This window comes from Mesoplodon mirus, assembly GCF_964341445.2.
Source record: "Mesoplodon mirus genome assembly, chromosome: 13".
Lineage (NCBI taxonomy): Eukaryota > Metazoa > Chordata > Mammalia > Artiodactyla > Ziphiidae > Mesoplodon > Mesoplodon mirus.
In genome coordinates this window covers 5,895,907-5,922,709 of record NC_138989.1, presented here as the reverse complement: position 1 = coordinate 5,922,709, position 26,803 = coordinate 5,895,907, and the positions used below count along the sequence as shown (strand labels likewise).

Genomic DNA, 26,803 nt, shown 5'->3' with positions numbered 1-26,803 from the left:
ACAGGTCGAAACCGTCTCTCAATGATCCCCAAATCCAGACCCACTAAACGCGGGTGACCCAGAGCCCTGCTCACAACAGAATTCGAGGCCCAGGCTTCGGGTGTCGTAGCAGGGAGGAGGGTTGCTGAGGGCCAGCCTCACCCCCTCCCCCAGCCCCCATGACAGAGGGTAGGTATGTAGGTGGGCTCAAGCTGGCACCTAGAACTAGCTCCGCCTAGAGCCCTGGGCCCAGCCCACCCAAGAACAAGCCATGATCTCGGCCCCCTTTGTGCAAAGCCAAAACCCTGAGAGCAGCAGCCTCAGAGTGTAGCTGGGGGCCGGAAAATCAGAGGGCAAATTATTATTGTAATGATGGCCATTTTATTGAGAATCTACTATGAGTCAAGCACTGAGCACACGGCATGCATTATTAATATCTGAATCACACACAACACGAAGTCAGGCAGATATAAGGAGTATCCCCATTTTACAGCTGATGAAACTGAGGCACAGAAAGATGATGTAAGGAAAAGTCCTTTTTCTGATCTCCAAGCTCCAAGAGGGGAGAAAGATAAGGGCTTGTCCCATCCAGGGCCTCCACTAGGCATGGGTCCAGAGTCTTCTACTGGGGGGAGGGGTGCAGACTGGGGGAGGTTCCAGCCTGACCACCCCAGCCCTGGCCACACCTGAAAGCCAGAAAGTGTCAGCCATGGGGTACCAAAGATGGAAGAACTCCCTAGCTGGACCAAGTGAAGGACGAGGTATAGGGTGAGGAGGGAACAGGTTAACTTCCCAAACATTTGAGCACTCACTCTGTAGTAAGCACCAGGGCATGAAACAAAATGAATGATATCGGCCTCTGCCTACAATGAACCCAGTCTAGTGGGCAGTTGGTCATGAGCAGTGATGGCAGATTAAAATGCTCAGGCAGGAAAAGTATGTGTGGTATACGGGGGAGGTATTAAGCGGGTCAGAGTCACTCTCTCCAGAAAGGTAACAGGCTGGGTTTTGAGGGACGAATAGGAGTTTGTGTGCATTTATGAGGCTCTGTCGGGATCAGCAGCAACTGCCCATCTAGATAAAGGAATGATGCCAAACACAGGAAGGGCAGGGCTGGAGCAACTGGGCCACTGGAAACTGCCACATCACACGACTGGGCCTGGGTCTCAGATCTGGGACCCGTATAGGGCCTCTAGAAGCCTGTGTGTGCCGTATGAACCGGAGTGGATTCCATCTTCAACCACACCTTCGCTGTCTCAGGAACACAGGCACCTGGGTAGGGGGCTTCCTGTAGCCCCTGGAGAAGAGACCAGGGAGGAGCCCCTTCCTTACCTGCCAAAGCCACGGGGAGCCCAGGCGACCAGGTGTGCCCTGAGCACCAGCTCACCGTCATACACCTGGTGTGAGAGTTCCTTCGCTCCCTAACAGACCCTCCCCCAGGCTCTGCTCTTAAGCCCTGAGCGGCCCTGGGGCCTTTTAAGACAACTCAGTTTCCAAAAGGCGGCACACCTACGATTCACCCAGAAGAAACCTGCCATGGAACAGTCCTAAAGATGCCTCAACACTGGAACACGGGACAGCGGGGCGGCCAAAGGAAAGGCTACACGGCCAGCGCCTGGGCTCTGATCCACTTGCCAACTGCGTGATCTTGGGCAAGTCCCTTCACCACCCCCGAGCCTCAGCTTCCTCATCTACGAAACGGGGTTAACATCAGCACCACCCCATGCAGCTGCTAAGAGAATTAAATGAGCTGACACACGTACCGCGTGAAACTCAGGCTCTGGCACACGGTGGGAGCTAGGTAAGGGCTGGTTGTTGTTATTATTGCTGTCAACAATCACGACAAGGCCACGGCTCACACCAGGTGACCCCCTACACGTGCCAGGGCTGGATCCTCTAGAAGCCCCATCTGTGTGGATTCCTGCAGGAACCCTCTGCGGAAGGTTCTAGCATCAGCCCCATTTACACACAAGGAAGCTGAGGCTGGGGTCACACAGCCGACCCAAAGTATGCAGCTCAAGTGGCAGCTAAAGGCTGGGACAGGCAGGCCCTGAACCGGCACCCCACCTCTTCACGTCGTCATGGGGACACTTCTTCCACCTCGTGCTACCACACTCCCGCTCCCGGCTTCACCGGTCCAGCTTGTATGGGTGCAGGGTGGGTACGACATCTGCTGTCAGCTCCCGGGGAGCTGGCGGGGATGTCCTGCCTACTGGGCCCCTCCCCCAGACAGGCAGGCCTTTCAAGAAACACACATCTGTCCAGCAGGGGCCGGTGTCTGGGAGTCCACTCTGCTCTAACCCTCGGCAAGTCGCTTCACCCGCCTGGACCTTGGTCTCCCCATCCGCACGACAGCCGCGCTCACCCCGGGTACCAAACTCCCAGGACTTTTACAAGGAAGTTCTACGAGGAACAAAGTGTACGCTGTCCCTTCTTTCTTCATGTCCCTCTTCAAATGGAGGGGAGGCTCCCCCCAACACCCTGGAATGGAGCACGGCCACAGATTCAGACCCACACTAGGAACTCCCTCCCACCCGCTCGGCTGACGGCTTCTCGCCACCACGAGAACCAAAGCCAAACTCTTCGCCAAGGCCCAGCGGGTCTCCCACAGCGCCTAGCCTTTGGGAAGTCACTGCCTGAGGTCACCCTGCTCAGCTGCAGGGAACAAACCAGGAGCACAAGCCAACAGGAGGGGACAGTCCGCCCCCGCTGGCTTCGACCCACCGCCAGGGCTCTTGCCTGACACTGGGGGTTCGGGCTGGGGTCTCACTAGGGAGACGGCACTCCTCCTGCTGGGGACCCCAGGGTCCGAGCGGCCTGGCCTCCCGGGGGCCGGAGCACCTGGGGCACGAAAGACCTTAGTCACCTGTGCAGACAGTCGCACGCAAGCCCCGTGGACCCATAGGACAAAATTCTACGTCTACATCTATAAAAGCACAAACATAGACACACATGTGCCACACCAGGCGACTCACGCACACACGCCTTCACACACGCGTGCGTACAGCATGCACAAGTACAATTGTGTACCCAAGCGGACACATGCATGTGCACAAAGTATAAACACAGTCACACACATGCCCCACGCAAGCCACTTTGCGTACACGTGCGTACAGCCACTCATGTGCCTCTACACATGCCACATAGCTAACGAGTGTACCCACAAATGCCCGGGCGTATCCATGCACACATAACCACAGCTGTGCCCCACACGTGCTGACCCAAACACACGTGTATCCACATATATAGGTACATGGATGCATAAATGCATAGAAGTCACGGGCTCTACCCGTGCTGAGCCATGCACACAATTTGCACACACGAGCACAGCTTTCCAGTTATACACGAACCCACACACATGCGCACGCGTACACCCCCAAACACAAACACACACACACACACACACACACACTATCCCAGCTCCTCTTGGGCAGCGGGGCCAGACCTCACCCTGACCAGCCCCCTGGCCGGCACCCCGCCCCTTGGAGCCCCAATTCTAGCTCGTCAGCTGCCTATTCCAGCCTGAGCTCCAGCCTCACCCTCCTCTTCTGCAGAGTGAAGGCAGCACCCACTCACCCAGGAAGCCCAGGAGCCCAGCCCCTATCTCCCTCTAGGCCCCGCTGCCCAGCCCTCCACACCGCGTCCATCTGCCAAGCGCTACAGCGTTTCGGGGAGCAGTCACCCCCGAGGCTCGGCATCCTCGTCTGTACCAGCAGCCGGAAGACCCCTTCCAGAGCCCTCCCGGGTGCGTGACGGAGACGACTGAGTGAGTGAGGCGGAATTCACGGACTCCTGTTCACAAGTCCGCTAGGACAACGCTCCCTGTAGGCGGAGGAATTTGGAGGAAGCCCTGGACTCCAGGAGCAGTTAGGATGGCCAGACGCAGAGGCAGAGGCAAGGGCCCGGTTCGGGACGGGGCGTGAGCCGCTGCTCTGCAAGCCCCGAATCACGACTCGGGTGGGAAGGGAGTCTGAAGCTGAGCATCAGGGTGCCTGCACCCCCAAAATGCTCTACAAAATGCTCACAGTCTTGGTTCTTACCAAGAGAATTGTTCATCTCTGTCCTGCTTAGACATCATCACACTGGATAAAAACTTTACTAGTAAGATGCTTAAAATCGAAGACAAAAAAGGACCTGGGTCCTACGCTGATTTCCTTCTCACCCCTCAGCAATCAGAAGGCCTCCATGAGTTCTGCTTCCTCACCATCTTTGGACAGGCCACAGTCCTCTCCACTGCAAATATCCTGCTACCTTTTCCCCGCAGAGCCCATCGTGCAGACCTAGCTCAAGTCTCCCCCAGGACGTCTACCTGGATCGCCCACTGCCCTAAATTCCTAGAGTACCAGCGCTGTGCCAGCTGTCCCTTATTTACACATCCTTCGCTAGTGCTGACCAGTGCTGCTTGAGTTTGTTTTACCCAAACTCCAGGTGTGAGCATCCTCCCAGACCCACCAGACCTCCACCTCCCACCCCCGACACGTTCCCTTTGCAGATCAATGAAGACCCTGTCCCCTCTGTGAGCCTTCGCCTGAGCTGTGACCCCCGCGCCTGAATGCCCTCCTCGGGGCGACGGCCCACCCACTGCTTCCAAGAGGCCGTTCGTTCCCAGTCCTGGCCCTGCAGTGCCCGTTCCTGCCCCTCGGGGCCTAGAAGAACCCTGTTTCCTGTTCTGCCAGCTGTGTGCACCTGCCCAGCCCCGCCCACGCAGACAGCCACGCCCCCTCCCCACCCTGTGCGCGCTGACGCCTCGGCCTTGTGCCCTGAAGGGATAATGCGCCAGAGACCACTCTGCAGAACAGCCAGGCAGGCCCTGCCCGGCGGAAAGCTGCGTTTTCCAGCCGGTGGGGCATTTAGAGACAGACCCTTGTGTCCGCCTCTCAGAGGAACCAGCAGGAAAGGGAGGAGGATTAAAATTTAATCCGATTGATCCCCCAAGGGGCAGTAAGTCCTGGCTGCTCCTGCCCAAGGCAACTGAGGGGCTTCCTGCCCACTCGGTTTCCGGCCCCTGAGGCTCAGCCCAGGCAGGGGGACCCCCGCCAACCTTCAGTGGGGGCAGAGGCCAGTCCCCACAGCCCCCACACCAGAGGACTCTTCCGGAGGAAGAGTCTCCCTACCCTCTGCCATTCATTCATTTGTTGAGCAGACATTGAGTAAGCACCTACTGTGTGCCAGGCACTGTTCTAGGTGCTAGAGATACAGCTGGGAGAGAAAGACAGAGATCCCTGTCCTCACAGAGCCTCTGTTCACAATAAACACAATAAACAAGAAAATATGAATTATGTCCAGTGGGAACAAGGGCAAAGGACAAAATGAAAGCCAGGGAGAGGAGGTGTAGACGGTTTTCAGGATGAAACAGAGGGTCAAAATGGGCCTTGGCTGAAAAGGGGACATTTGAACAAACAGCTGAAAGTGAGAGAGTGAGCCCAGTGGGAAAAAGGAGCTGCGGGCAGAGGGTGCAGCCAGTGCAAAGGCCCTGAGGCAAGAGCACGCCTGCATAGTCAAGGAAGTACAAGGGTCAACGGGGGCTGGGGCAAAGCGAGGCATCAGATGAAAGGAAAGAAAGGGGGATCGGGACAAGGAGGGGCAAATTCCTCAGGTCCTCGTGCGCCTGCATGTGGTGGCTTGAGTGTGATTACGTCTCCCCCCATCAGAAAGCCAATGTGAGTGGGCTGGGGCCGAGGTCGCCACTGCGTTCCCAGTGCCTGGAACAGCGGCAGGCCCAGAGCAGATGTTCAGCTACATGGCTGCTGAATGAATGAATGAATGGACAGGATAAGTGTGATGCGCCCTGCGCACCTGAACTTACCAGGCAGAGGCCTGCTCTCGGAATCCCAGGAACCAGGGTTGGAGTCCTAGCCCGCCACTCACTAGCTGAAAGGCCGCGGGGAAATGACCCAGGGCTTCTATTTCCTCATCTGAAAATATGGAGTAGGGGTGCTGAGGGAAGGCCAGTGACTCCCACTGTCAGAAGCCCATCGGGATGAAATCAGCATAAATGGGCATAAAGCCCCCAGCCTGACGCGCCGGAGGGGAGAGAGGACAATGCCTGTGCTCTGGGACCCCAACTTGGTAAGCACCAGCCCAGGCTCGGGGGCACAGGCTGCATAGGCCCGGCCAGCCTCCGCTCCACTGCCTCTGACCTCCTCTTGGGAGAAGCCCCCTCCTCTATCTATTCCCTGGGGCAGGGTGGGGATGGGGCTGACTCCACCCCCAGACTCCAGAGGTTGGCCTAAGATCCAGCCCTGACCAATCAGCGTACTCAAATCCACTGGCCTCCACTGGCTGAGAAGTGAGCTTGTGACGCCAGCCAGCCAATGAGAGCCAACCCTGGGACTGTTGCTGAGACGTCTGGGAAGCGTTTCCCACCTGGCCTGGGAGGGGTCAGTGGGCCTAGAGGTGCGGCAGTCCTTTCTCCATGTCCTGGGAAACTCCGCCTGGGAACGACACCGGCACAGAGAGAGCAGAGGTGGGGACGGAGTACTCCCAAACATCTTCGTTTGAGCACCTGAGTCCACACATACTTGAAGTAAACTAACACCAGCTTTCATTACGAGACTCAATAACCCCTCTTTAGCCTCAACCAGTCTGAGCTGAGTTTTTGCCTCTGGTACCCAAGAATCTTGACTTCCTGGACCCTTCCTGGCACAGCACTTCACAGTTTACAAAGCCCTTCCAGTCACCGTCTCAGCCACATCAACTCTGTGGCCTCAAGAATGTGGCCAGGGGGACTTCCCTGGTGGCACAGTGGATAAGAGCCCGCCTGCCAACGCAGGGGACATGGGTTCAAGCCCTGGTCCGGGAAGATCCCACATGCCGCGGAGCAACTAAGCCTGTGCGCCACAACTACTGAGCCTGCGCTCTACAGCCCGCGAGCCACAACTACTGAGCCTGCGCGCCACAACTACTGAAGCCCGTGCAACTAGAGCCCGTGCTCTGCAACGAGAGAAGCCACCGCAATGAGAAGCCCGCGCACCACAATGAAGGGTAGCCACAGTTCACTGCAACTAGAGAGAAGCCCACGTGCGGCAACGAAGACCAATGCAGCCAAAAATGAAATAAATAAATTTATTTTAAAAAAAGAAAAAAAAAGACTGTGGCCAGGGCCTGGGACGATGGAAGGCCTGGAAGTGAAATAAACCACCCAGCTCATGAGGGCACAGGCTGGACTGGAATCCAGGCCCACCCATCACCCTCCCTCACACAGAGCTGCAGAAAATCAGGGCAGGAGGAAGCGGGAATTCTGGCAGGGAGACCACCCAGGGTAAGACCTGGGAAGGGGTGTCTCAACTGCTGTTGGGGGAGGGGGAGTGCTGAGGCCAAGGAGCCAAAGACCAATCAGATCTGTAGCTATAGCTCTTTGGGGAGAACTGGTGAGACCCAGAGGGGACCCCCCAAATTACTGCTTAGGCAAACCCCCAGGGAAGTGGGGACGAGTGGCTGGCATGGAACGTGGAACAAATTTCCCACAGGGGGCACCAAAGGCCTGTGCCTTCGAGTCTGGCTGGGGAGGGCTGAGGGCTCCAGCCTGCTAGAGTCTGCCGGCCCCCCAAAAGACTGAGCCCCCCAAAAGGGCCAAGGGCACTGTGGTGACATCCTGGGCAAAGCCATCAACTTGCCACCACAGCTGCTGGAAGGAACTGTGCCTGCTCTCCCACCCAAGAATCAGGGAGGGCAGGCAGGGGGGCTGCCTGGAGTGACAGATCCAGGAGCTCTGCCTTTGTGCCCCCTACCACAGGCTCCTGGAGCCAACTCAACCCTGGCTCCGATCCCCAGCCTCAAAGCTCACTTGCTGTGCAGTCTCAGGTAGGTCACCTTCCCTCTCTGAGCCATGGCTTCTTTATGAGTGAAATGGAGAGAATAATAGTACCTATCTTATACGGGTCTGGAGAGGAATAAATGAAATCATGCAAAATATAAACAATAACAAGAAGAAAAGAATAACAAAGACTACAACGATGACAACAATTAATAGTGCCAGCTAGGGGCTTCCCTGGTGGCGCAGTGGTTGAGAGTCCGCCTGCCGATGCAGGGGATACGGGTTCGTGCCCCGGTCTGGGAGGATCCCATATGCCGCAGAGCGGCTGGGCCCGTGAGCCACGGCCGCTGGGCCTGCGCGTCCGGAGCCTGTGCTCCGCAACGGGAGAGGCCACAATAGTGAGAGGCCCGCGTACCGCAAAAAGAAAAAAAAAAAAAAAAAAAAAAATAGTGCCAGCTAGCGCCTACATGGTGCCAGGCATTGTTCTAAGGGCACTACAGAATGAACTCATTTAATCCCCACACCGTGGTACAAGGTAGGTGCTATAATTATCATTTTACTGGTGAGGAACACGGGTGGCAGGGAGACTTAATTAATTTGCCCAAAGGTCACAGAGCCAGGAAGTGGTAGAGGTGGGATTTGAACCCGGGACATGTGGCTAAAGCACACGTGGCCCCTTAGTTCTCCTATCACTGTGACTGTTATTAGTGTTACTTGGGGTAGGGGTCCAGGGCATGGAAGGGCGACCAGCCCTGCGAGGCCCAGCACCCTGTTCCCAGGCCTCCAGCAGGTTCAGTCTCATCCTGCATCTGTTGCAGCTTCAAGAGGTGGAGGCAGAACCAAACCAGTTGATCCAATAGCTTCCTGCCTGGAGCTAGAGCCCCAGGCACCCGCCACATGTTCCCAGGCTCTAGAGCAGCTCAAGCCTTGGGGTTCAGCCCCTGGGAGACACTCTGCTGTGGGTACCCTGAGCCCCTCCCCCTCCAGACACCCAGCAGCTGTCCTCCACAGATCTCTATGAGCTCCCACCATCTGCTACAGACCCTGTGTTCAACCATCCAACAGCCCTTTCCAGGGCTAAATGTAAGCAGAGGCCAGTGCTGACGAATCAGGCCCTGGGATCTGATGGCCCATGGGTTCAAATCCCAGGTCCACCGCTTCCCAGCTGTGTGACTTTGGACAAGTCACTTAACCTCTCTGGGCCTCAATTTCTCCCTGTGTCAAATGGAAACAATCACCATACCTACCCTCTGAGGACTGCTATGTAAAAAACCTGGCCCGTCGCCTGGAGGAGCTGTTCAACTAATGTTTGCTGTTGTGATGAATAATGTTACTATTGTTTTCTGCATTACAGGAATTTCTTCTGCATGAGTACCTAAGTGATTGCCCGTTCCCCCGCTGATCAACTGGCCCCTGAAGCTCTCCTAGGACCTAATGCCTGCATTTTCATTTGCATCCCACAGGCCAGCCACGGTCCACACCAGTCGGCATGTCTGAGCAGAACAAACCACAGCCACACCAAGATGGGTCTCCACTGGCCACCCTTTCCCCCTCCCACACACAAACCCAGGTTTGAGGGGGTAGGGGTGGGGGGGGGTCATACAGGTTCCCATTTCACAGATGGGAACACCAAGGCCCCGGGAGAGAGCCAGGCCCTTCACAGCGACACCTGCATCCCACCTGGTGGCCGGCACAGGGGCTCTGCGGGGCAGGTCAGGGCGTACCCGGTTCTCGTCGTAGATGATCTGCACCAGACTGCGATGCTTCGACTCGATGGGTGGTGGCGACACGGGCTTCTCAGGCTCCGGTGGCTTGGCGGCCTCCTCCTCCAGCTGTTGCTGTGGGGAGCGAGCGGGGAGAGTGGAGTGGTGAGCACGCCAGCAGGCGGAAGGAGAGACAGCGCCCCCTGCCCCTAGGCGGGAGGGCGGCACCCCTGGGCGGGAGGGCGGCACCTCTGCGCAGCAGGGCTGGTGGCCCCACACAGGAAGTCAGGCTGCTAACCATTTCCCCTGAGTCACCCGCAGGGACTCCGAGTCCCAGAGAGGCCCAAGCTCCCAAAGGGGAGGGCCCAACCAGGGCCAACTCCGGGCTCTGCAGACAGCCTTCCTGGGTTCAAGTCCAACCTTGGTGATTTATCAGCTAGGTGAGCATCAGCAAGCAGCTTAACTCCGCTGTGCCTCAGTTTCCTCATCTGTAAAGTGGGGCTCGTGGCTGTGCCTCCCTGATGAGTTAATGTACGTACTGTGCAGACTGGGGGCTCGCTGAAGGCCAGCCGTTATCCATTGTTTCCACCATCAGTACCGTCATCCTCAGGAGAGGCTGTGGAGAGTCTGGACCCAAACTGTCCAGACCGGAACACTATTTCTACTACTTACTTGCTATGTAAACTTGGGAGCTTGCTGAACTCCTGAGCCTCACTTTCCTCATCTGGAAAGTGGGGATAATTAAAGTGTCTATCCTAGAGAGCTGATATGAGAATTAAATGAGCTGATGCACACAAAGCACTCAGCACTTAAAAAGCAGCTTCTCATCATCATCGTTATTGTCATCTGCCCTGGGGTCTTCATACTGGACCCTCCTCCTCCTAACACCATAAAGGACTTCCCTTCATGCTGCTGTCTGCTTTATACCAAAAAGGCAAAGCAAAGACCAGAGAGCTTAAGACACTGGCCCAAGGTCACACAGGAGGCCAGTGCCCAGGTGTACAACCTGACAGGGCATCTTGAGTGAGATGAGAACACTGTTCTTTGCTCACAAGGCTCACACATCCTGCCCATGACCATGGAGCAAACCATTATGAACTCAAAAACACGGCCAAGACGAGAGCAACGCAGAAAGAGCCAGAAAATCCAGTTTTGGCTTCTGGGGGCACAGAGGCCTGGAGGGTTGAGCCGAGCTGCCTCAGTCCCACAGTGACCCGTTGGTAGCTTTCAGAAGGGCAGCCAGCACCTGCCAAAACACTGACATCCCTCCCAACAGCGCAAAACAAACCAAGCCAAGAAATGGAAGGAAACATAGCCAGAAAGGAGATTCTCGCCAGTCAGTGAAGGTCCTGAGGCACCAAACGTTAACCACAGAGTCACCATGGGACCCAGCAATTCCATCCCTAGGTACAGACCCAAAGAACTGAAAACAGGTGCTCAAAAACACGAACACAAAAGTTCACAGCGTGGTTCACGATAGTCGAAAGGTGGAGATAACCCAAGCGTCCATCAACTGATGCACGGATAAACAAATGTGGTCCATCCATCCATACAGTGGAACATTACTTGGCAAAAAAAAAAAGGGATGAAGCACTGGCACAGGCTGCAACATGGACGAACCTTGAAAACATGATGCTGAGTGAAAGATGCCAGACACAAAAGGCCACACAGTGTTTGATCCCACTTGTAGAGAATGTCCAGACAAATACATAGAGACAGAAAGCAGATTAGTGGCTGGTGGGGAAGGGAAAATGGAAGTGACTGTGAATGTGTACGGGGTCTCCTTTTGGGGTCATGAACATGTCTTGGAACTAGAGCTAGATAGAATGGGGTGGTTGCACAGCGCTGTGAATGTACTGAATGCGGCTGGGTTGTTCCCCTTAAAATGAGTCATTCTATGTTTTGTGAATTTTAATTAAAAAAGAAAAATGCCAAAGTGGAATTAAAAACCAAAAATCTATCAAGGGCTGCCCTGAGCCACGTGCCTTCTGGCTGCAGTCACAAACGTGTGCACATGGCCTGTGGCTTCAGCCTGGGCCCAAAGCCAGGCCCAGGGGGACTAAAGGTCCCAGCACTCCTACAAATGGACGTGGCTGTGTGCCAATAAAACTTTATTTACAAAAAGAGGCATCGAGCTGGATCTGACTGGATTTGCTGACCCCCAGGGTAGAGGATGGCTGGGGATGAGGACTCCTGTAAAGGCTAGGGCGGGTCCCTCTGTGGAGGGGACATCTGAGCAGACACCTGAAGATGTCACAGAGAGAAGCAGGAGAAGACTCGGGAAAAGGCAGATTATCAACTAACTTTCTCTCAATTAATATTAAAAATAAAATCATAAAGTTAATATTATTAATCTTCACGTTAACTTTTCTTTGGTTTCGACAGTGACAATGAGGACTTCTTTTCACCACATGACCCTGTTCCCTCACAACCTCATGAGGTGGTGTCATATCTGTGCCCATCTTACAGAAAAGAAACCGAGGCTCAGAGAGGTGAATGTTCCAAGGCAGAGTTAGGAGGCCCAGCTCATACAGATTCCAGAGCCAGGGTCAGAGTCACGTGACATTTCTCCCCACATTATGGATGAGGAAAGTGAGGCACAGAGAAGTAACTGCCCACCCCACATGTCTGGACAGCCTGGCTGTAAACGCTGACCTCCCACCCATCGTTCCTGTGCTGTCCCAGTACAGTAGCTACCTGTGGCTATTCAAGTGTAAATTTCATTTCAACTCAAATTAAACTACATTAAAACTTCAGTTCCTCAGCTGCACTAGGCACAGTTCAAGGGCTCAACAGTCACATATGGGTAGTGGCTACCACTATGGACCGTGCAGGTCTAGAACATTCCCGTCACTGCAGAAAGCTCCCTCGGACAGCAGCACACAAAAGAGCTCTCTTGTCCAATAAACATAAAGGGCATAAAAATGAGCCAGTACGTGGGCCGTGCTCAGCACACGTTCACGACTGCCATAACTACTGGTGTTGATTTCTCCGCGGCAGCTGCTGCTGAATCGGGAGTCGAGAGCCACCATTGCCCCACCCACCCGCACCTGCTTCTTCTTCAGCTTGGAGATCTGCTGCTCCACCATGGTGATCTCGCGGTCCACCCGATCCATATTCTGGATCAGCTCCTCCTTGGAGAGCCGTGGAGGTACCAGCTCCAACTCAGGGTCAGCATGTGGGGGGCTGGGAGGAGACACCGGCTCCAGCTTGCCTGTCAGGCTGCGGTCCTGCGGTGGAGGAAAAACAGGTGTGGAATCAGTGCAGGGGGCACCCCCATCCCCCCAGTAAACCGCAAGTTTCCAGCCATGACTTCAGGCACCAACACACCGGGCATCTGTCGTGCCAGCCCCCGTGTGCCAAATACAAGGTTGCTTACTGATCCCACCTCTCTGCCTTTGCCTTCACTGGTCCTCCTGCCAGGTGTTCCCTCCCCAGCCTTTTCCAAAGTGCAGATCCTTTTTATCCTCCTACATGCCAGTTTCCCCAACCGTCCCTCATGTCGTGAAGCCCTCCCTCTCTCCTTTCCCCATAACACACCTCTCTTACCCCACTTACCCCGTCTGTGCCCTCCCACCAGACCAAACTCCTCGAGAACCGGCACCAAGACCCACAACCTCCAGACTGACGCTCCGTGAACACGTATTCACGATGCTCAGTCCAAACCAGCAAGTTACAGAATATCATACACAGTGCAAACCCAGTTTTGTAGACAATATACACAAACACACAGGAAAACTATGAGAATGGGATACAGAGATGTCAAAAGGAGTTATCGGGGCAGCGGGGGAGAAGGCGGGTATTTTCACTTTCTTCTTTTTAATTTACCAGTGTTTTTCTGATTTTCCTTCACTGAGTATTACTCTTTGTGTAATGAAGTTGTTTTCAAAAATGTGTTAAACAAACAAGGGAATCCTTCATTGAGTTATTCGGCGACTCCTTCATTCCACCAACAAAAGTATATTGAGTATCCAGCACAGCTTGGATGCTCAATAAAAAAATAAAACCCAGTCCTTGTCCCGGAGCACTCACCTGTACAGCCCCGGGTTCAAATCCCCACCCACTCTGCCACCTCCCAGCATCATCCTGACCACAAGCAGATCATCGGCCTCTGTTTCCTCATCTGTACAATGGGACAATGCCCACCTCCTGCCTGCTGTGAGGCTTGAATGAGTTAATATGTGCACTCAGCTCAGAGCCTGGCACACCGTCAGAGCTCCACAGGCATTGGCCGGGGTTGTCCTGCCCCCAAACCCAGCCCCGCCCTGTGCCATGCTCAAGGCCAAGCCAGCAGCTGCTGGCAGAGGAGGCCCCAGGAGGCGCTCCAGGCCGCTGCCTCCCCACCCCCAAGGCAGCTGCAGCCGGAGGACAGAGGACACATTATTCCCGGGACAACTGCAGCCCCAGGGCTGCCAAGTGCCACCCCACCCCCCCAGCTCAAGTTGAGCAGAGGCTGTGCCATTCTAAGTCCACCCCTCCTGGCCTCGGGGTCTTGGTCACACACACACACACACACACACACACACACACACACACACACACACACACACACCGAAGCCCACGGGGCCCCAGTGTCTGGGGATCACCCTGGCCTCATCATTGCCATCCGAGACGTGGGAGAGTTGGCGTCGAGACTCGCAGGCCCTCCACACACCCAGAGCCCTGGGGGCAAAGGCAGAAAAGATCTCAAGCCCTTCAACAGCTCTGATGTGGCCCTGCCCCATGGCTCTGAGGTGGGCCTCCATGCTCCTCAGGGACGCCTAGGAAACCAAACCAGGCACCGTCCCATTCCTCGGCACACCCCACACCCTGGCCCCGGCTGCGGCGCTCCCAGGGGGCTGCCACTGCATCCCCATTGCACAGATGAGGGTACGGGGAACCTGCAGGCACAGGCCTGGCACAGCCCTAAGCCAGCGGTCGGCACACTTTCTGTAAAGGGCCAGGTGGAAAAACACTTCAGTCTTTGTAGGTCAGACGGCCTCTGTCCCAACTACTCACCCCCCACTGTAGTGGGGAGGCAGCCACAGACAGGACACAAAAGAATGGGCATGGCTGAGTGCCAATAAAACTTTATTTACAGACCCACGCGGAGGGCCAGGTTGGAGCTTGCCGAGTTTGCCAACCTGTGCTCTTAACTCACATAACTGTCACAGCCCAACCTGGAAGTGAAAATATGGTTTTCCCCATTTTCCAGATGAGGAAACTAAGGTCCAGTGAGATTCAATGACGTGCCCGAGGTCACCAGCCACAAAGCGACGGAGCCTTGGCTTGGAGGGCACAGGACGGGAGAGACCAGGCCTCATTCAGAACTCTCCAGAAGCAGGCAGAGCATGCAACCAGGTTGCTGGGGGTCCCACAGCAGAAATGGGGTCACCACCATTGCATTCATTCATCCCTCAGAGCCATGTTCTTGCAAGAGCAAGATCCCTTCCAGGTCTAGGACCCCCTGAAATTAGAGGCAAAACTGTGCACAGAAGACAGATCCCCTAGAGAAATACTCAGAAGGAGTGTGTGTGTGTGTGTGTGTGTGCGTGTGTTTGGCCCTAACTGCTCCCAGATAGGAGGGCGGAGGGCAGACACAGGGGCTGCAGGCACCTGACCCCACACACGCCAGACCAGAAGCAGCCTGCGCACCGACCGTGGCATCTCCAGGCCTTTGCACCAGCCACTCCCTCTCCTAACTGCACCTTTGTGCCACCTGAAATCAGACCCCACATCCACGGCCCCTCCCCCAGCCCTTAACTGAGATCCGCCCCTTCCCTCTGTGCCCCAGGGCACTTGGTTGGTCTCCTCCGACAGCCACAATCATTTCTCAGGGTTCTTTTTTTAGCTGGGGGTGGCTGCGTTGGGTCTTCGTTGCGGTGCGCGGGCTTCTCATTGCAGTGGCTTCTCTTGTTGTGGAGCACGGGCTCTAGGCTCACGGGCTTCAGTAGTTGTGGCGCGCGGGCTCAGTAGTTGTGGCGTGTGGGCTCTAGAGCGCAGGCTCAGTAGTTGTGGCGCACGGGCTTAGTTGCTCCACAGCACATGGGATCTTCCCGGACCAGGGCTCGAACCTGCGTCCCTGGCATTGGCAGGCATATTGTTAACCACCGTGCCACCAGGGAAGTCCCATTTCTCAGGCTTCTTGAGACAAAAGGTTTTGGCGATATGGTTCCTGGTGCCCAGTCCTGCTACCTGCTGCAGGAAACCACTCTTCTGCCCACCTCTGATCTTCCACTAGGACTGAGAAGGGACGGAGAGGAGCACAGCAAGAACAAGGGCTGTGGACAGAAGGCTTTCGGGGCCAGGACACCCTGAAACAGTTCATCCAACCCAGGGATAATTCTCAAAATGACATGAGCAAAAAGAACGTTTCCATCCCCAAACCCGACAGGAGCAGCGCAGGGGTGAGACGAAGCAGTTGGCAACCGCTAGGAACTGTTGGAAAAGTCGCTGGAAACTTTTTCTTAAATTCTTGAAGGGGAAAATCCATCTTCTTCAATGACTTCTTCCTTAAGGTTCAGGCTTAGCTTTTACTCTAAGCAAAACCACACAGGCAGATCCATCAACTGACAAATAAAGTGTGGTCTCTCCATACAATGGAATATGATTCAGAGTGACGTACAGACGCGTGGTAAAACACAGATGAACCTTAAGAACATGATGCTGAGTGAGAGAAGCCAGACGTAAAAAGCCACATATCGCGTGATCCCATTGATACGAAGTGTCCAGAACAGGCAAATCCATGGAGACAGAAAGCAGATCAGTGGTTGCCAGGGGCTGCGAGGAGGAAGTGACTGTTTAATGGGTACCAGGTTTACTTCTGGGGTGATGAAAATGCTCTGGAACTAGACAGAGGTGGTGGTCCACACCGTGACTCTACTAAATGCCACTGAACTGTTCGCTTCAAAGTGGTTAATTTCATGGTATGTGAATTTCACCTCAATCTGAATAGAAGATGATGCAAGCCTGAAGGGCGAAGGGTGCTTTCTGCAGTGCTGAGTTTTCCAGGAATGGGACCGAGGGAGCCCGGCGACTGGGCCTCCAGATGGTTCTCCCGATGGCTTCTGGCCTTCATTTAGGCCCAAAGCCACAGGAGGAAAACAACAGTCCTATATCCTCACCAGTCACCGCTAGGTAGCAGTCGGCACCATTTTCCCCATCAGATGCCCTTGGTGTAAAAATTCAGGCCAACGTGGAACAGAAAAACTCATTATGTAAAATTACAGACACAGAGGCAGCAAAAACCTTGGGGGCTGGAGAGGACCCAGTGGGGCTCCCCCTGTCTCAGACCCAGGAAAGGGCAGGGCCAGCCTCAGGCACCCACAGTCCTCTCCCCCAGTCACAATGATGGGTTGCAGGACAGGCACGGGCCTCACTCAAAGGGAGGGAGATAAACAGCTTTGGCCTGGAAATGTGGAGACAGAGGGAAAGTTCTTTTTTTGGCCTTGAATGTGGGAAGAAGAAGGTCTGGAAACTCAAACTTTCTCCTTGTTAATACAACAAGACCACGTGCAAGATGGCAGAGCCAGGGAATGGACAGAGATAGGGACCTCGTAACCTGTCACCTGGATCAAGCTGTGCCTGAAGCCAACAACCCCTCGATTTCAGTTATATGAGCCAGGACTCCTGCCTAAACCAGTCTGACATGGGTTTTCTGTCCCTTTCAGCCAACGGGGCCCCAACAGACAAAGAGATTTTCAGAAATGGTGCTGTTTGTGATGATTCTAAAGTCCCGGAACAAAGTTTGGTGAATTCCAAAGGAAGCCTCTGATGCCACAGGACTCCAGAGGCTGAAGGCCACAGAAGCATTATAAAACAGGACATTTTTCTATTTTATATTTTTATAGGAAAAAGGAACACAGCCGGGGCCAGTGGGGAGGGAGGTGCTGTTAAAAAAAAAAAAAAAAAAAATCCCCTCACATTCCCAGCTCATGTACCCAGCTGAATTCGACACAGCAGATGCAGAAAACATCTGAATCCCTCAGAGCTGTGTTTCTCCCCTGGCTTCTTCCGTTGCCCAGCATTTGCTCATACCTTCCAAATGTTCCTAACAGCCTGCAGCAATTACCGTAGTTGGTCCAGCCAGGCCCCAACACTGGGCCCATCACTCCCCCACACCCGTGGGGTCCAGGAAGAGAAGAGAGAGAAAGACAGCCAGATAGACACAGAGACAGAGATAGAGAGAAACAGAGATACGGAGACAGACAGACATAGACACACACACACCCCAGGCAGAGAAAGAGACACAGGGACAGAGAGACAGAGACATACAGAGAGAAGCAAAGACTGAGAAAGACCCACAGAGGGAGAGGGAGCACCCCCAGGGAGCCCTAAGAAGCAGAAGGACTCCCAGAGCCACTGTCAGGCCGGCCTGGAGACCCTCAGATGGACCCACACGTCTGAGGACTCAGAGCCCAGCTCTGGAGAGATGCGCGGTAGGCAGCAGAGGCCCGACAGGGCTGTCCAGAGACACCCGCCAGCCTGTTCTCCGGGTAGAACCAGACATGAGCACAGGGATATGGCGCACTCGGGGCTCTGGTCCCTCACGGGGGGTGGACATCAAGCATCCCTGCTGTGGCCCTGTGCCCCCCTTCGCATGCACACCATGCCCCTACTGCCCAAGACCCACTTCAGGGAATAGCTTTTCCAATGGCAACATCCCTCCCAGGAGGCCGAGCAGTGATGGAATCCATGAGGAGGAGGCTAACGCAGGGATGGCAGGATGGCAGGCACGGGGGACCAGAGGGGAAGCCCGAGGCGGGACAGCCTGGTGGGCAGGTCTGGGCTACAGACCTGGGCTGGCTGAGCTTCAGTGCCCGCTCCCCACTTCCCAGTGACCGTGGGTGAGGCCCTTAGCCTGGGGCCCCGTCTTAGCCTGGGGCCCCGTCTATAAAAGGTGATCGCAGACCGGGCTTCATCAGGCTGGGAAGGCACCATGGAAGGACACTCACGCTCAGCACAGTAGCTGGCACACAGTCAGGGCCTCCGTGTTAGCTTGTCATCATCATCGTGACCACCCCGGGAAACCCCTTTCCTGTCAGCCCCCCAGTAAAGAACTGGCCTCAGCCTGAAATCCCACCAATCCAGTGTCAGGCAGAGAAGAGGATCCAGCAGGCCCAAGTGGGCCACTTCCCTCCCCGGTCCTGGCTCCCAGGCCCCACCCACCCCCACTGGTGCTGCAGTGAGATGAGCACTGACCTCACCCAGCAGCTGGGCGGCCATTAATGAGCTAACGTGCATCCTCATGGCCAAGAAGGAGCATAAAGGCGCTGCTCCAGCACGTGCGGAAAGGACATCCATCACGCAGCCGGCCAAGGATGAGCATGTCATCCGGCCATAGTCCCGGCCCCACCCTAGGCACTGACAGTGAAATGACAGCCTCTGAGGCAGCTGGGGGACCCTAGGGGACAGACGCATCTGGGCCACTGGCTGTGATTCCTCCGTTTAGACAGAGAGCAACTGAGCTTCTAGCGTGGACGGTCCTCAGGTTCGCTGAAATAGCAGAAAAACCTCTCTCAGCAGCAAACCATGAGCGCTTAATCTGTGCCCATTCTCCCCCTCCAACTCAGCTCGACTTTCTGCTTAAAGAAGAGTAAAATGCAGGCGCCCTCCAGGGCACAGTGGTCCCCATGGGCTGGACACACTCCGGCAGCTGGAGGGGGCAGTGGGGGAAGAGCTGTCCCTCTCCAGCCAAGAAGTGGCCCACGGAGCCAAGCTCATCCCCGGACCCTCCTCTGGCTGCCCAGCCTCTGCACGCCCCGGGCTCAGCCCTTCTCCCAGCCTTCGTCCAAGCCATACCCCCAGCCCAGCATGCCTACCCCCCCGCCTTGTTCCCCGCCCAATCACAGCAGCACCCAAACCCTCAGAGGAGCTCCCGGCTGAGGCCAGGCCTTACCTTGGACAGGTCCTCGGAGCCCCCGGGCTGGCCAGTGGCCAACAGGGGGGAGGGCCGCAGCAGGGGGTCAGGCAGCAGCTCCAGGCGAGGGCGCTTGCTCTCCAGGAATTCCAGCTCCGACTTGCCCAGCTCAGGCAGGTATGAGTGCGACTCGGGTCGCAGGTGAAGCTCCTGGGACCTGTGGGGGGCAAGGGCACACGGCATCACGTCTGCTGCCCGTCCTGCGGGAGGAGTGCCCATCTGCTCAAGGGCGCACAGAGAGGCAGGACTCAAATACAGCTCTGTCTTCCCCCGAGTCAGCATTCATTAACTACGTTTACAGCAAGAGAACGTACTGGTGATTGATTTCCCTGCCCCCTCACTGAGTGTGGCCCCCAGACCAGCAGCCTCAGCCCCTCCTGAGGCTGGTTACAAATGCAGAATCTTGAACCCCACCCCAGACCTACTGAATCTGACTCTGCATTGAAACAAGATCCCTGGTGATTCAAGGGGAAAGTCTGGAAAACACTGTGGGTCTAACGCAGACAATAACACGCATGATGCTGTTTGCAAATCACTCACCCAAAGCAGACACCACTAGCCGACCACAGCACTCTGGCTGCTCAACCTGGCCTGGCCTCCTTTTCAAGTCAGCCCAGCAGCCTTGTGCAGAGGTAGGAGCTGTCCAGCCCAATCTCTCCCAACTAAATCTCCTTAACCCTCCTCCCCAGTTTACAGAGGAGGAAACTGGCCCAGAGAGGCCATGGCCTTGCCTGAGCACACACAGCTGAGCCACGACTCCCAGCCTCCACCTCCAGCTCCTGCCCAAATACTGCCCCTGCTGAAATGCTTTTCCAGTTGATGTTTTTTGCCCAATAGACTTAGAATAGAATCCAAACGCATTCCCCCCACCCTCAGGCCCTGCCTGGTCTGGCCCTTGGTCACCGTGCCCACTGCATTCCTGCCTCAGGGGCTGTGCACTGGCTAGGCTGGAACACTTCCACGCCAGCTCCTTCTATGATGCCTCTTTTCCTTCCTGTCCCAGTGCATGGGGCGTCTCCTCCTAACAGCAGTCTCCCTGCCCACCAGACATACCCCATCTCACCCCATCTCGTTTTCTCTTTCTTTGTTTGCAGCCATCACCACTTGCTTGTTGGTTCACGCATGTTTGGTGGCTGCCTCCCCCATCCCAGAGTGTCTGCTCCACAAGGGCAGGAACATTCATCTGTCTAGTGCCTGGCATACAGCAGGCGTTCCATCAGTGCGTGTAGGCTGAATGAATGTTACTGACTGCAGTGTGGGCTGAGGCTATGCCGCTGTCCTCTCCTCCCTGGGGGCCCGTCTCTCGCCAAAGCCAGGTCACAAGATGCCCCTCCTGCCCACCTGAGAACCAACAGCTTCACAATTACAAGATGCCCTGCAGGAAGCAGGTGGCGTCTACATTTAAACATGAAAAGGGCACCATAATAGGTTAGTGTCCCCCCAGAATTCACGTCACCTCAGAACATCAGAATGTGACCTTCTTTGGAGGTAGGGTCTTTGCAGATGTAATTAACTGAGGTGAGGTCATACTGGATTAAGGAGGGACCTGAACTCCATGACAAGTGTCCTCCTAAGAAGGGCCGAGGACACAGACACAGAGAGGGGCAGAGGCTGGAAGAGGCCAGGAACACGTCGACCTCCTAGAGCCTTCAGAGGGAGTGCAGCCCTCCTGCCATCTGGGTTTCAGACTTCTAACACCCAGGAACTGGGAGAGAACACGTTTCTGCTGTTTTAAGCCACCCGGTGCAGAGGGACTGAAGCCATGGCCCGCAGCAGCAGCGGCCTCCCCGCGGGGCCCTGGATGCCTCCATGCAGTTGTGGCAGCCCAAAGGCCCAGGCCAGCTCTCGGGAATTCTGGTCCCACCTAGGCCATCCCTCAACCTCGCAGCCTCAGCAAGGTGACAAAGGAAGAGACGATGGGACAGGGCCCCTGGGCCAGCCCAGCCTCAGTGGTCCCTGCTTGCCCCTAGAATCACTGCACGTGGCAGGAAGGATCTGAGGGTGGAAGTTATATCCTGGCCCTCCAAAGCTCCAAACCCTCCCATGGTCCCCTCGAAGTTCACCCTCCTGGCCCCCAGCCACCTGGCTCAGCCCAGCCACCCGGCCTCCTCGCCTTTCTGGAACACTCCATGCACATTCCCACCTCCAGGCCTTTGCACGTGTTGCTTCCTCTGCCTGGAAGGTCTTCACCCCGCTCTCTGAGCGGCTGGCTACTTAGTGGCCAAGTATCTCTCCCCTGAGAGGCCTTCCGCGGCCTCTCCAGCCAAATAGTAGCCTTTCCCTGCCTTGCAGGAAACAGGTCACCTGCCTCATTCTGGAGTCACCTTGTGTGTTTGTTGCATCTCCCCTGCTAGACTGTGGGCTTCCTGCAGGCAGGGCTGCCTGTCTAGTGCCCGCAGCCTACAGTAGGCCATCGCATGTTAGAAGCTCAGGATTCTCAAGAGTGCCCTGGTGGCCTAGTGGTGAGGATTCCAGGCTTTCAGTGCCATGGCCTGGGTTCAATCCCTGGTCGGGGAACTGAGATCCCACAAGCCACGTGGTGTGACAAAAAGAAGCAGCAGACCACCTGGGGGGGCGGATAGGGAGGGTGGGAGGCAGGGAGAAGCAAGAGGGAGGAGATACGGGAACATATGTATATGTATAACTGATTCACTTTGTTATAAAGCAGAAACTAACACAACATTGTAAAGCAATTATACTCCAATAAAGATGTTAAAAAATTTTATATACATAATTTTGTCACAAAGAAGTATGATAGTGTGATCAATAAAAGATTTTCAAGCATAAAAAAAAAAAAGAAGAAGACGCAGGGGCTTCCCTGGTGGCGCAGTGGTTGAGAGTCCGCCTGCCGACGCAGGGGACACGGGTTCGTGCCCCGGTCCGGGAAGATCCCACATGCCGCGGAGCGGCTGGGCCCGTGAGCCATGGCCGCTGAGCCTGCGCGTCCGGAGCCTGTGCCCCGCAACGGGAGAGGCCGCAGCAGTGAGAGGCCCGCGTACCGCAAAGAAAGAAAAAAAAAGCAGCAGCAGCAGCAGCTCATGACTCTCAGCAATTAGCGCTGTTACTGTCTCAGGCACCTTGGGGCCCTGCTCTGGCCTTGGCCCTCCCCTCACTTGGGTCCCCATCCGCCGTATGGCTTGCTCTCTCCCACCTGGATTTAAGGAAGGCAAGGCAGGCCCACAGGCCCAGTCTGCCAGCTGAGGGATGGCAGAGGACTCGGAGAAAAGGGGAGGACAAAGGGAGGGGGTGACAAAGGGAGGGGATGACAAAGGGAGGGGGTGACAAAGGGAGGGGAGGACAAAGGGAGGGGAGGACAAAGGGAGGGGATGACAAAGGGAGGGGATGAAGGGGGCTCCCCACGTGCACCCAGCTGTGGACACGTCACTCCCAACCAGCAACCCAGCCCCACTCCCCTACTTCTTGGTGGTCACGCCCTCCTGCCTGGGCCACACACCCAGAGGCCACTGCAGGCTCACAGCGGGAAGTCCAAGGGCCACGTGGATCTTCCCTGCCCATCCCCATCCCTGTCCCAGTCACAGCCGCACCAGGACAAGGGCACAGCCTGACACCTCTTCGTTTAACACCGACTTTGCAAGCTCTTCGTGAGCACAGGCCTCCACCTCCCCGTCTGAGCAATGGACGTGCAAACCCCTCCTCACCTTTCATTCCCGGGCTGAAATTCGGACAGCAGGGAGGGCCTCCTCCGCTGGGGCTGGATGATGGAGCCAGGCGACAGGTGTGAGGTGTAGTCACGGGGGTGGTGCTGGTACTCAAGCAGCCCGACGTCCTGCAGCAGAGGACACAGACCAGTGAGCACCCGTCCCGCTGCAGTGCAGCCCACACAGTGAGGCAGGGCCAGAGCCCCCTGCCCGGTGCTGCTCCTGTACCCGGGGACCCTCCCACATCCTTTCCCAGCCCTCCGATCTAGTCCAGCCAGAGGACATTTCTGGGGCCAATCGCCAAGGAGAAGTGACACATTCAGCTAAAGGACACCTGGTCCTGCCCTCTTTCCAGATGAGACAACCGAGCCCACGTGTTAACAGAGACAAATGGAAAAAGGCACAACCTGCACGTCTGCGATGGGTGCAAGTGACACAGCAAGACACGGGCATCCACACCAGGGGACAGTGGATGACACGGCAAATGCTGATGGTCTGCAAGGCTCGAAGACCAGATTCCAAAACAAAGCCCCAACGTGGGAGTCCCCCGTCTTACAGAGGGAAAACCTACACACGTGTGTCACATAGGCAAGTACAGCTCAAAGTCAGAAGGATAAATCCAGGCAAAACATGCCTTCTTCAGTAATATGCCATCTATTACCCACTGCCATCTGTGGAAAAACTAAACACTAACAAATTAGATGCACCCCGATTAGCAACTACACCCTGATTTGAGACACGTTAAAATGTTTAAAAAAAAAAAAAAAGATAGAAAAGAGAAGCCTTTCAAAGGAGAAAACAGGACAGGCTTCCTATGTGTACCAATCCAAATCGATTAGTTGTGCCTGCAGAGAACACCCAGTTAAACTGTGGGGTGGCAATCAATTAGTGATGTCTGACACGAGTACGGCTTGGGAAAGCGTGGGATTGTAGGTGATTTGTTTTCTTCTTGGCACCCTTCTTAATTCTCCCAATTTTCCAAAAAAATCTAGTCATTCTTTTGCTGTCTGGCTTTTTTTTTTTTTTTAAGCAGTTATTTCTGCAAAGAGAATTAGATGATACCACGTAGGTGTGTTGGAAATGTATGTGTTTCAGACCCTCCAAAACAAACACATGTAAGAGGCTGGGAGGCTGGAGGCGAGAGAGGATGAGTAACTAGAATCAAGAGGGATCCTATCAACCTCAGAGGCTGGAAATGAGGGAAGGGCCTTCCTGGGCAGCCCGATGTGGAAGCAAGAAGCTGCACGGCCTCTTGCACGGGGTTGAGGTATCTGTCCACCCCTTAAACTCTCTGAGCCTCAGTTTCCTCATCAGTGAAATGGATGCCTGAATTCCCTGGCAGTCTAGTGGTTGGGACTCCGCGCTTCCACTGCAGGGGGCACGGGTTCAATCCCTGGTCGGGGAGCTAAGATCCCGCATGCCGCGCGGTGCGGCCAAAAAAAAAAGAAAGAAAGAAAACTGAAATGGATGCCTGACCCAGATGGAAGGAGGCCTCTGTGTCTCCAACCAAACATCCCCCTTAACTCTCCAAGGGCTTCCCTTAAGACTGAGGGCAGCTTCCAGAAGGCAGAGGACTCAGCCTCCCCCCTCCCCCACACTCCACGATGTCGATGTCATGCACAAGGCACCAGGTGCTAATGAAGGAACAAGAAGAAAGGGCTGGAGGGAGGGGGCGGCAGCTCCTGGGATCATGCCGGCGAGGCTGCCAGGCACAGATCCGGGGTGCACACGCACGCAGAGGTGTGAGAAGAAATCGGCAAGCACTGCAGTCTGCTGGGAGGAAAATTCCCTCTCACACAAAAGCAAAATGAACAAAGCGGCAGAGAGGCAGACGGTCCAATCCCTTGGGAGAGGGCCCCGGCAGGACGGCGCCTACCACTGCCAACCGAGGCAGGAAAAGGCACACGGCCCCCAGGGCTCCCGAGGCAGGGGCGTGGGGCAGCCACTGCATGAACCCTTCTGGCCTCAGTTTCTCAGTTTGGGAACCAAGCAGGATGACCTCATTAGCACGGTCTCTCCAAGGAACACCTTGGGGGCCATCTCTGTGGTATCCACACTGATCTCCACCCCAGGGCTCTGAGTGCAGGGACCACCGAGGGTGCCTGCATCTGTACAGGAAGCCAAGAACTAGGGGGACCCCAAGAGAGACCGAAGGTGGGGCTCACTGTGGTCACAGGAGCCTGAAGACACCAGGCACTCAGGCTAGAAACCTCCAGCCACGTCTCAGGACACGAGAACCCTCCACGTGTTAACAAAGCATTCCAACCCCACCTGCTGCCCTCACACGTGTACGTGGCCCAAGCAGGCTCCTGTGTCCGTGACCCTTGGTCTGGGGGGAGCGCTGAAGACGAGAGGATTCAGATCCTACTTGAAAGCCCGTTGACGGGACCGCGGCATCTGAGCACACGGCCAACCACAGGCCTGCTGGCCTCGGCCTAGACCCGCCCCCGGGCCCGCGAACTGGGTCACGTGCGGAAGGACCATGTATCCATTTGTGACAAACTGGAAATGAAACAGACTGGTCCTTCCCACAGAGAGCCTGATAAGCACTGATCTAGGGCAGGAGTCAGCAAACGGGGCCCAAGGCCAAAGCCAGGCTCTGCCTTTTTCGTCAGGTGTCACTGGCACATGGCCATGGCCATTCCTGTAGGTGTTGGCTGAGCTGCTTTCACGCTAGGACGGCAACAGTGCCGGAGTAGTTGTGACCGAGACCGAGCGCCCGGAAAAGCCTGAAATATTTACAGAGAAGGTTTGCCAATCCCTCCTCTAGAGGAAAAGCCCACAGTGTACCCTGGGGGCCATTCGGAAAAGGATACTAGCGGGCACGTTGTCGTCATGACAGCAGCAGCCTCAAAGTCATCAACACTGCACTGTATCAGTCGCGCTTACTCAGCCCAGGCGTTGTGCAGAGGCCTCTGCACACGTCAACTAACTTGATCCTCAGGGTCTTAGAACTACCCTCGCTCAACTGATGGGGAAACTGAGGAACAGGGCGGTAAGGCCACTCGTCCAAAGTTTCACAGCTAGGAAGTCACTGAGGCAGGACGTGAATGCCAGCGGTCTGGCTCCAGAGTCTGTGCTCTGAAAAGCCCTTCTAACACTAAGGCACAGAGAGGCTAAGTAACTTGCCTATGGCCACACAGCAGGCAGGAGTGGCGCTGGGATTGACTCCCGTATCTTTGGACTTTAACGCATTCATTTAGTGCAAAGCTTGCAGGAACTCGAGAGAGAGCTCAGGGGGTCCCGCGGGGCTTGGGAGAGAAGGCAGAATCGAGCTGAGCTCTAGAAAGCTGGAAAGGAGACAAGGAGGGGAGGATGTGTTGGGACCCTCAATCCTGGGAGACCCTCAGTGCCAGGAGCCTGCCAGGACCCTCAGGGAAAGATGTGGCGTCCTGATACTGTGGGGGAGGGAAGCCAAGACCCCAGAGAAGGAGAGAACAGGGCTCAGAGAGGCTCTGAGGGTGGAGCAGGTGGGACTGAACGAGCCGTGCGCACCGTCACCGTGAAGAGAGGCTCTGAGGGTGCCTGAGGCCGGGTCAGGGGAAGCACACCTGGAATTAAGCCCTCCATCTGCGCCGGCGTAACACACCAGGCAGCCTGGACATGACGCAGGCTGAGGCACAGGCCAGCAGAGAAGGCGGCTCCCACCGCCCCTCTCAGAGTGCAGAGCCTCTTTGGTCTCCTGCCACCCCGCCAGGAGGAAAGAGGTGGCTGCCACATTCAGACACTGCCCCGGGCACCTCGCAAACATCTGCCAGTGGTGCTCAGGCCCACAACACCCATATTGCAGATGGGAAAACTGAGGCTG

At 55.7% G+C, this 26,803-nt stretch overlaps 1 protein-coding gene across 27 annotated transcripts in view; it reads right to left on the bottom strand.

Moving 5' to 3' along the window:
- The window catches only part of NCOR2 (nuclear receptor corepressor 2), a 224,761-nt gene that overhangs the window by 122,515 nt on the left and 75,443 nt on the right, over positions 1-26,803 (bottom strand). For all 27 annotated transcript variants that reach the window (XM_082641462.1, XM_082641487.1, XM_082641489.1 and 24 more), the window contains 4 exons: positions 22,996-23,123; positions 19,316-19,493; positions 12,489-12,668; positions 9,460-9,573 (listed from right to left, as the gene is read on the bottom strand). In XM_082641462.1, coding sequence (XP_082497588.1) covers positions 9,460-9,573; positions 12,489-12,668; positions 19,316-19,493; positions 22,996-23,123 — 600 coding nt within the window. The remainder of the gene's footprint in view (positions 1-9,459; positions 9,574-12,488; positions 12,669-19,315; positions 19,494-22,995; positions 23,124-26,803) is intronic.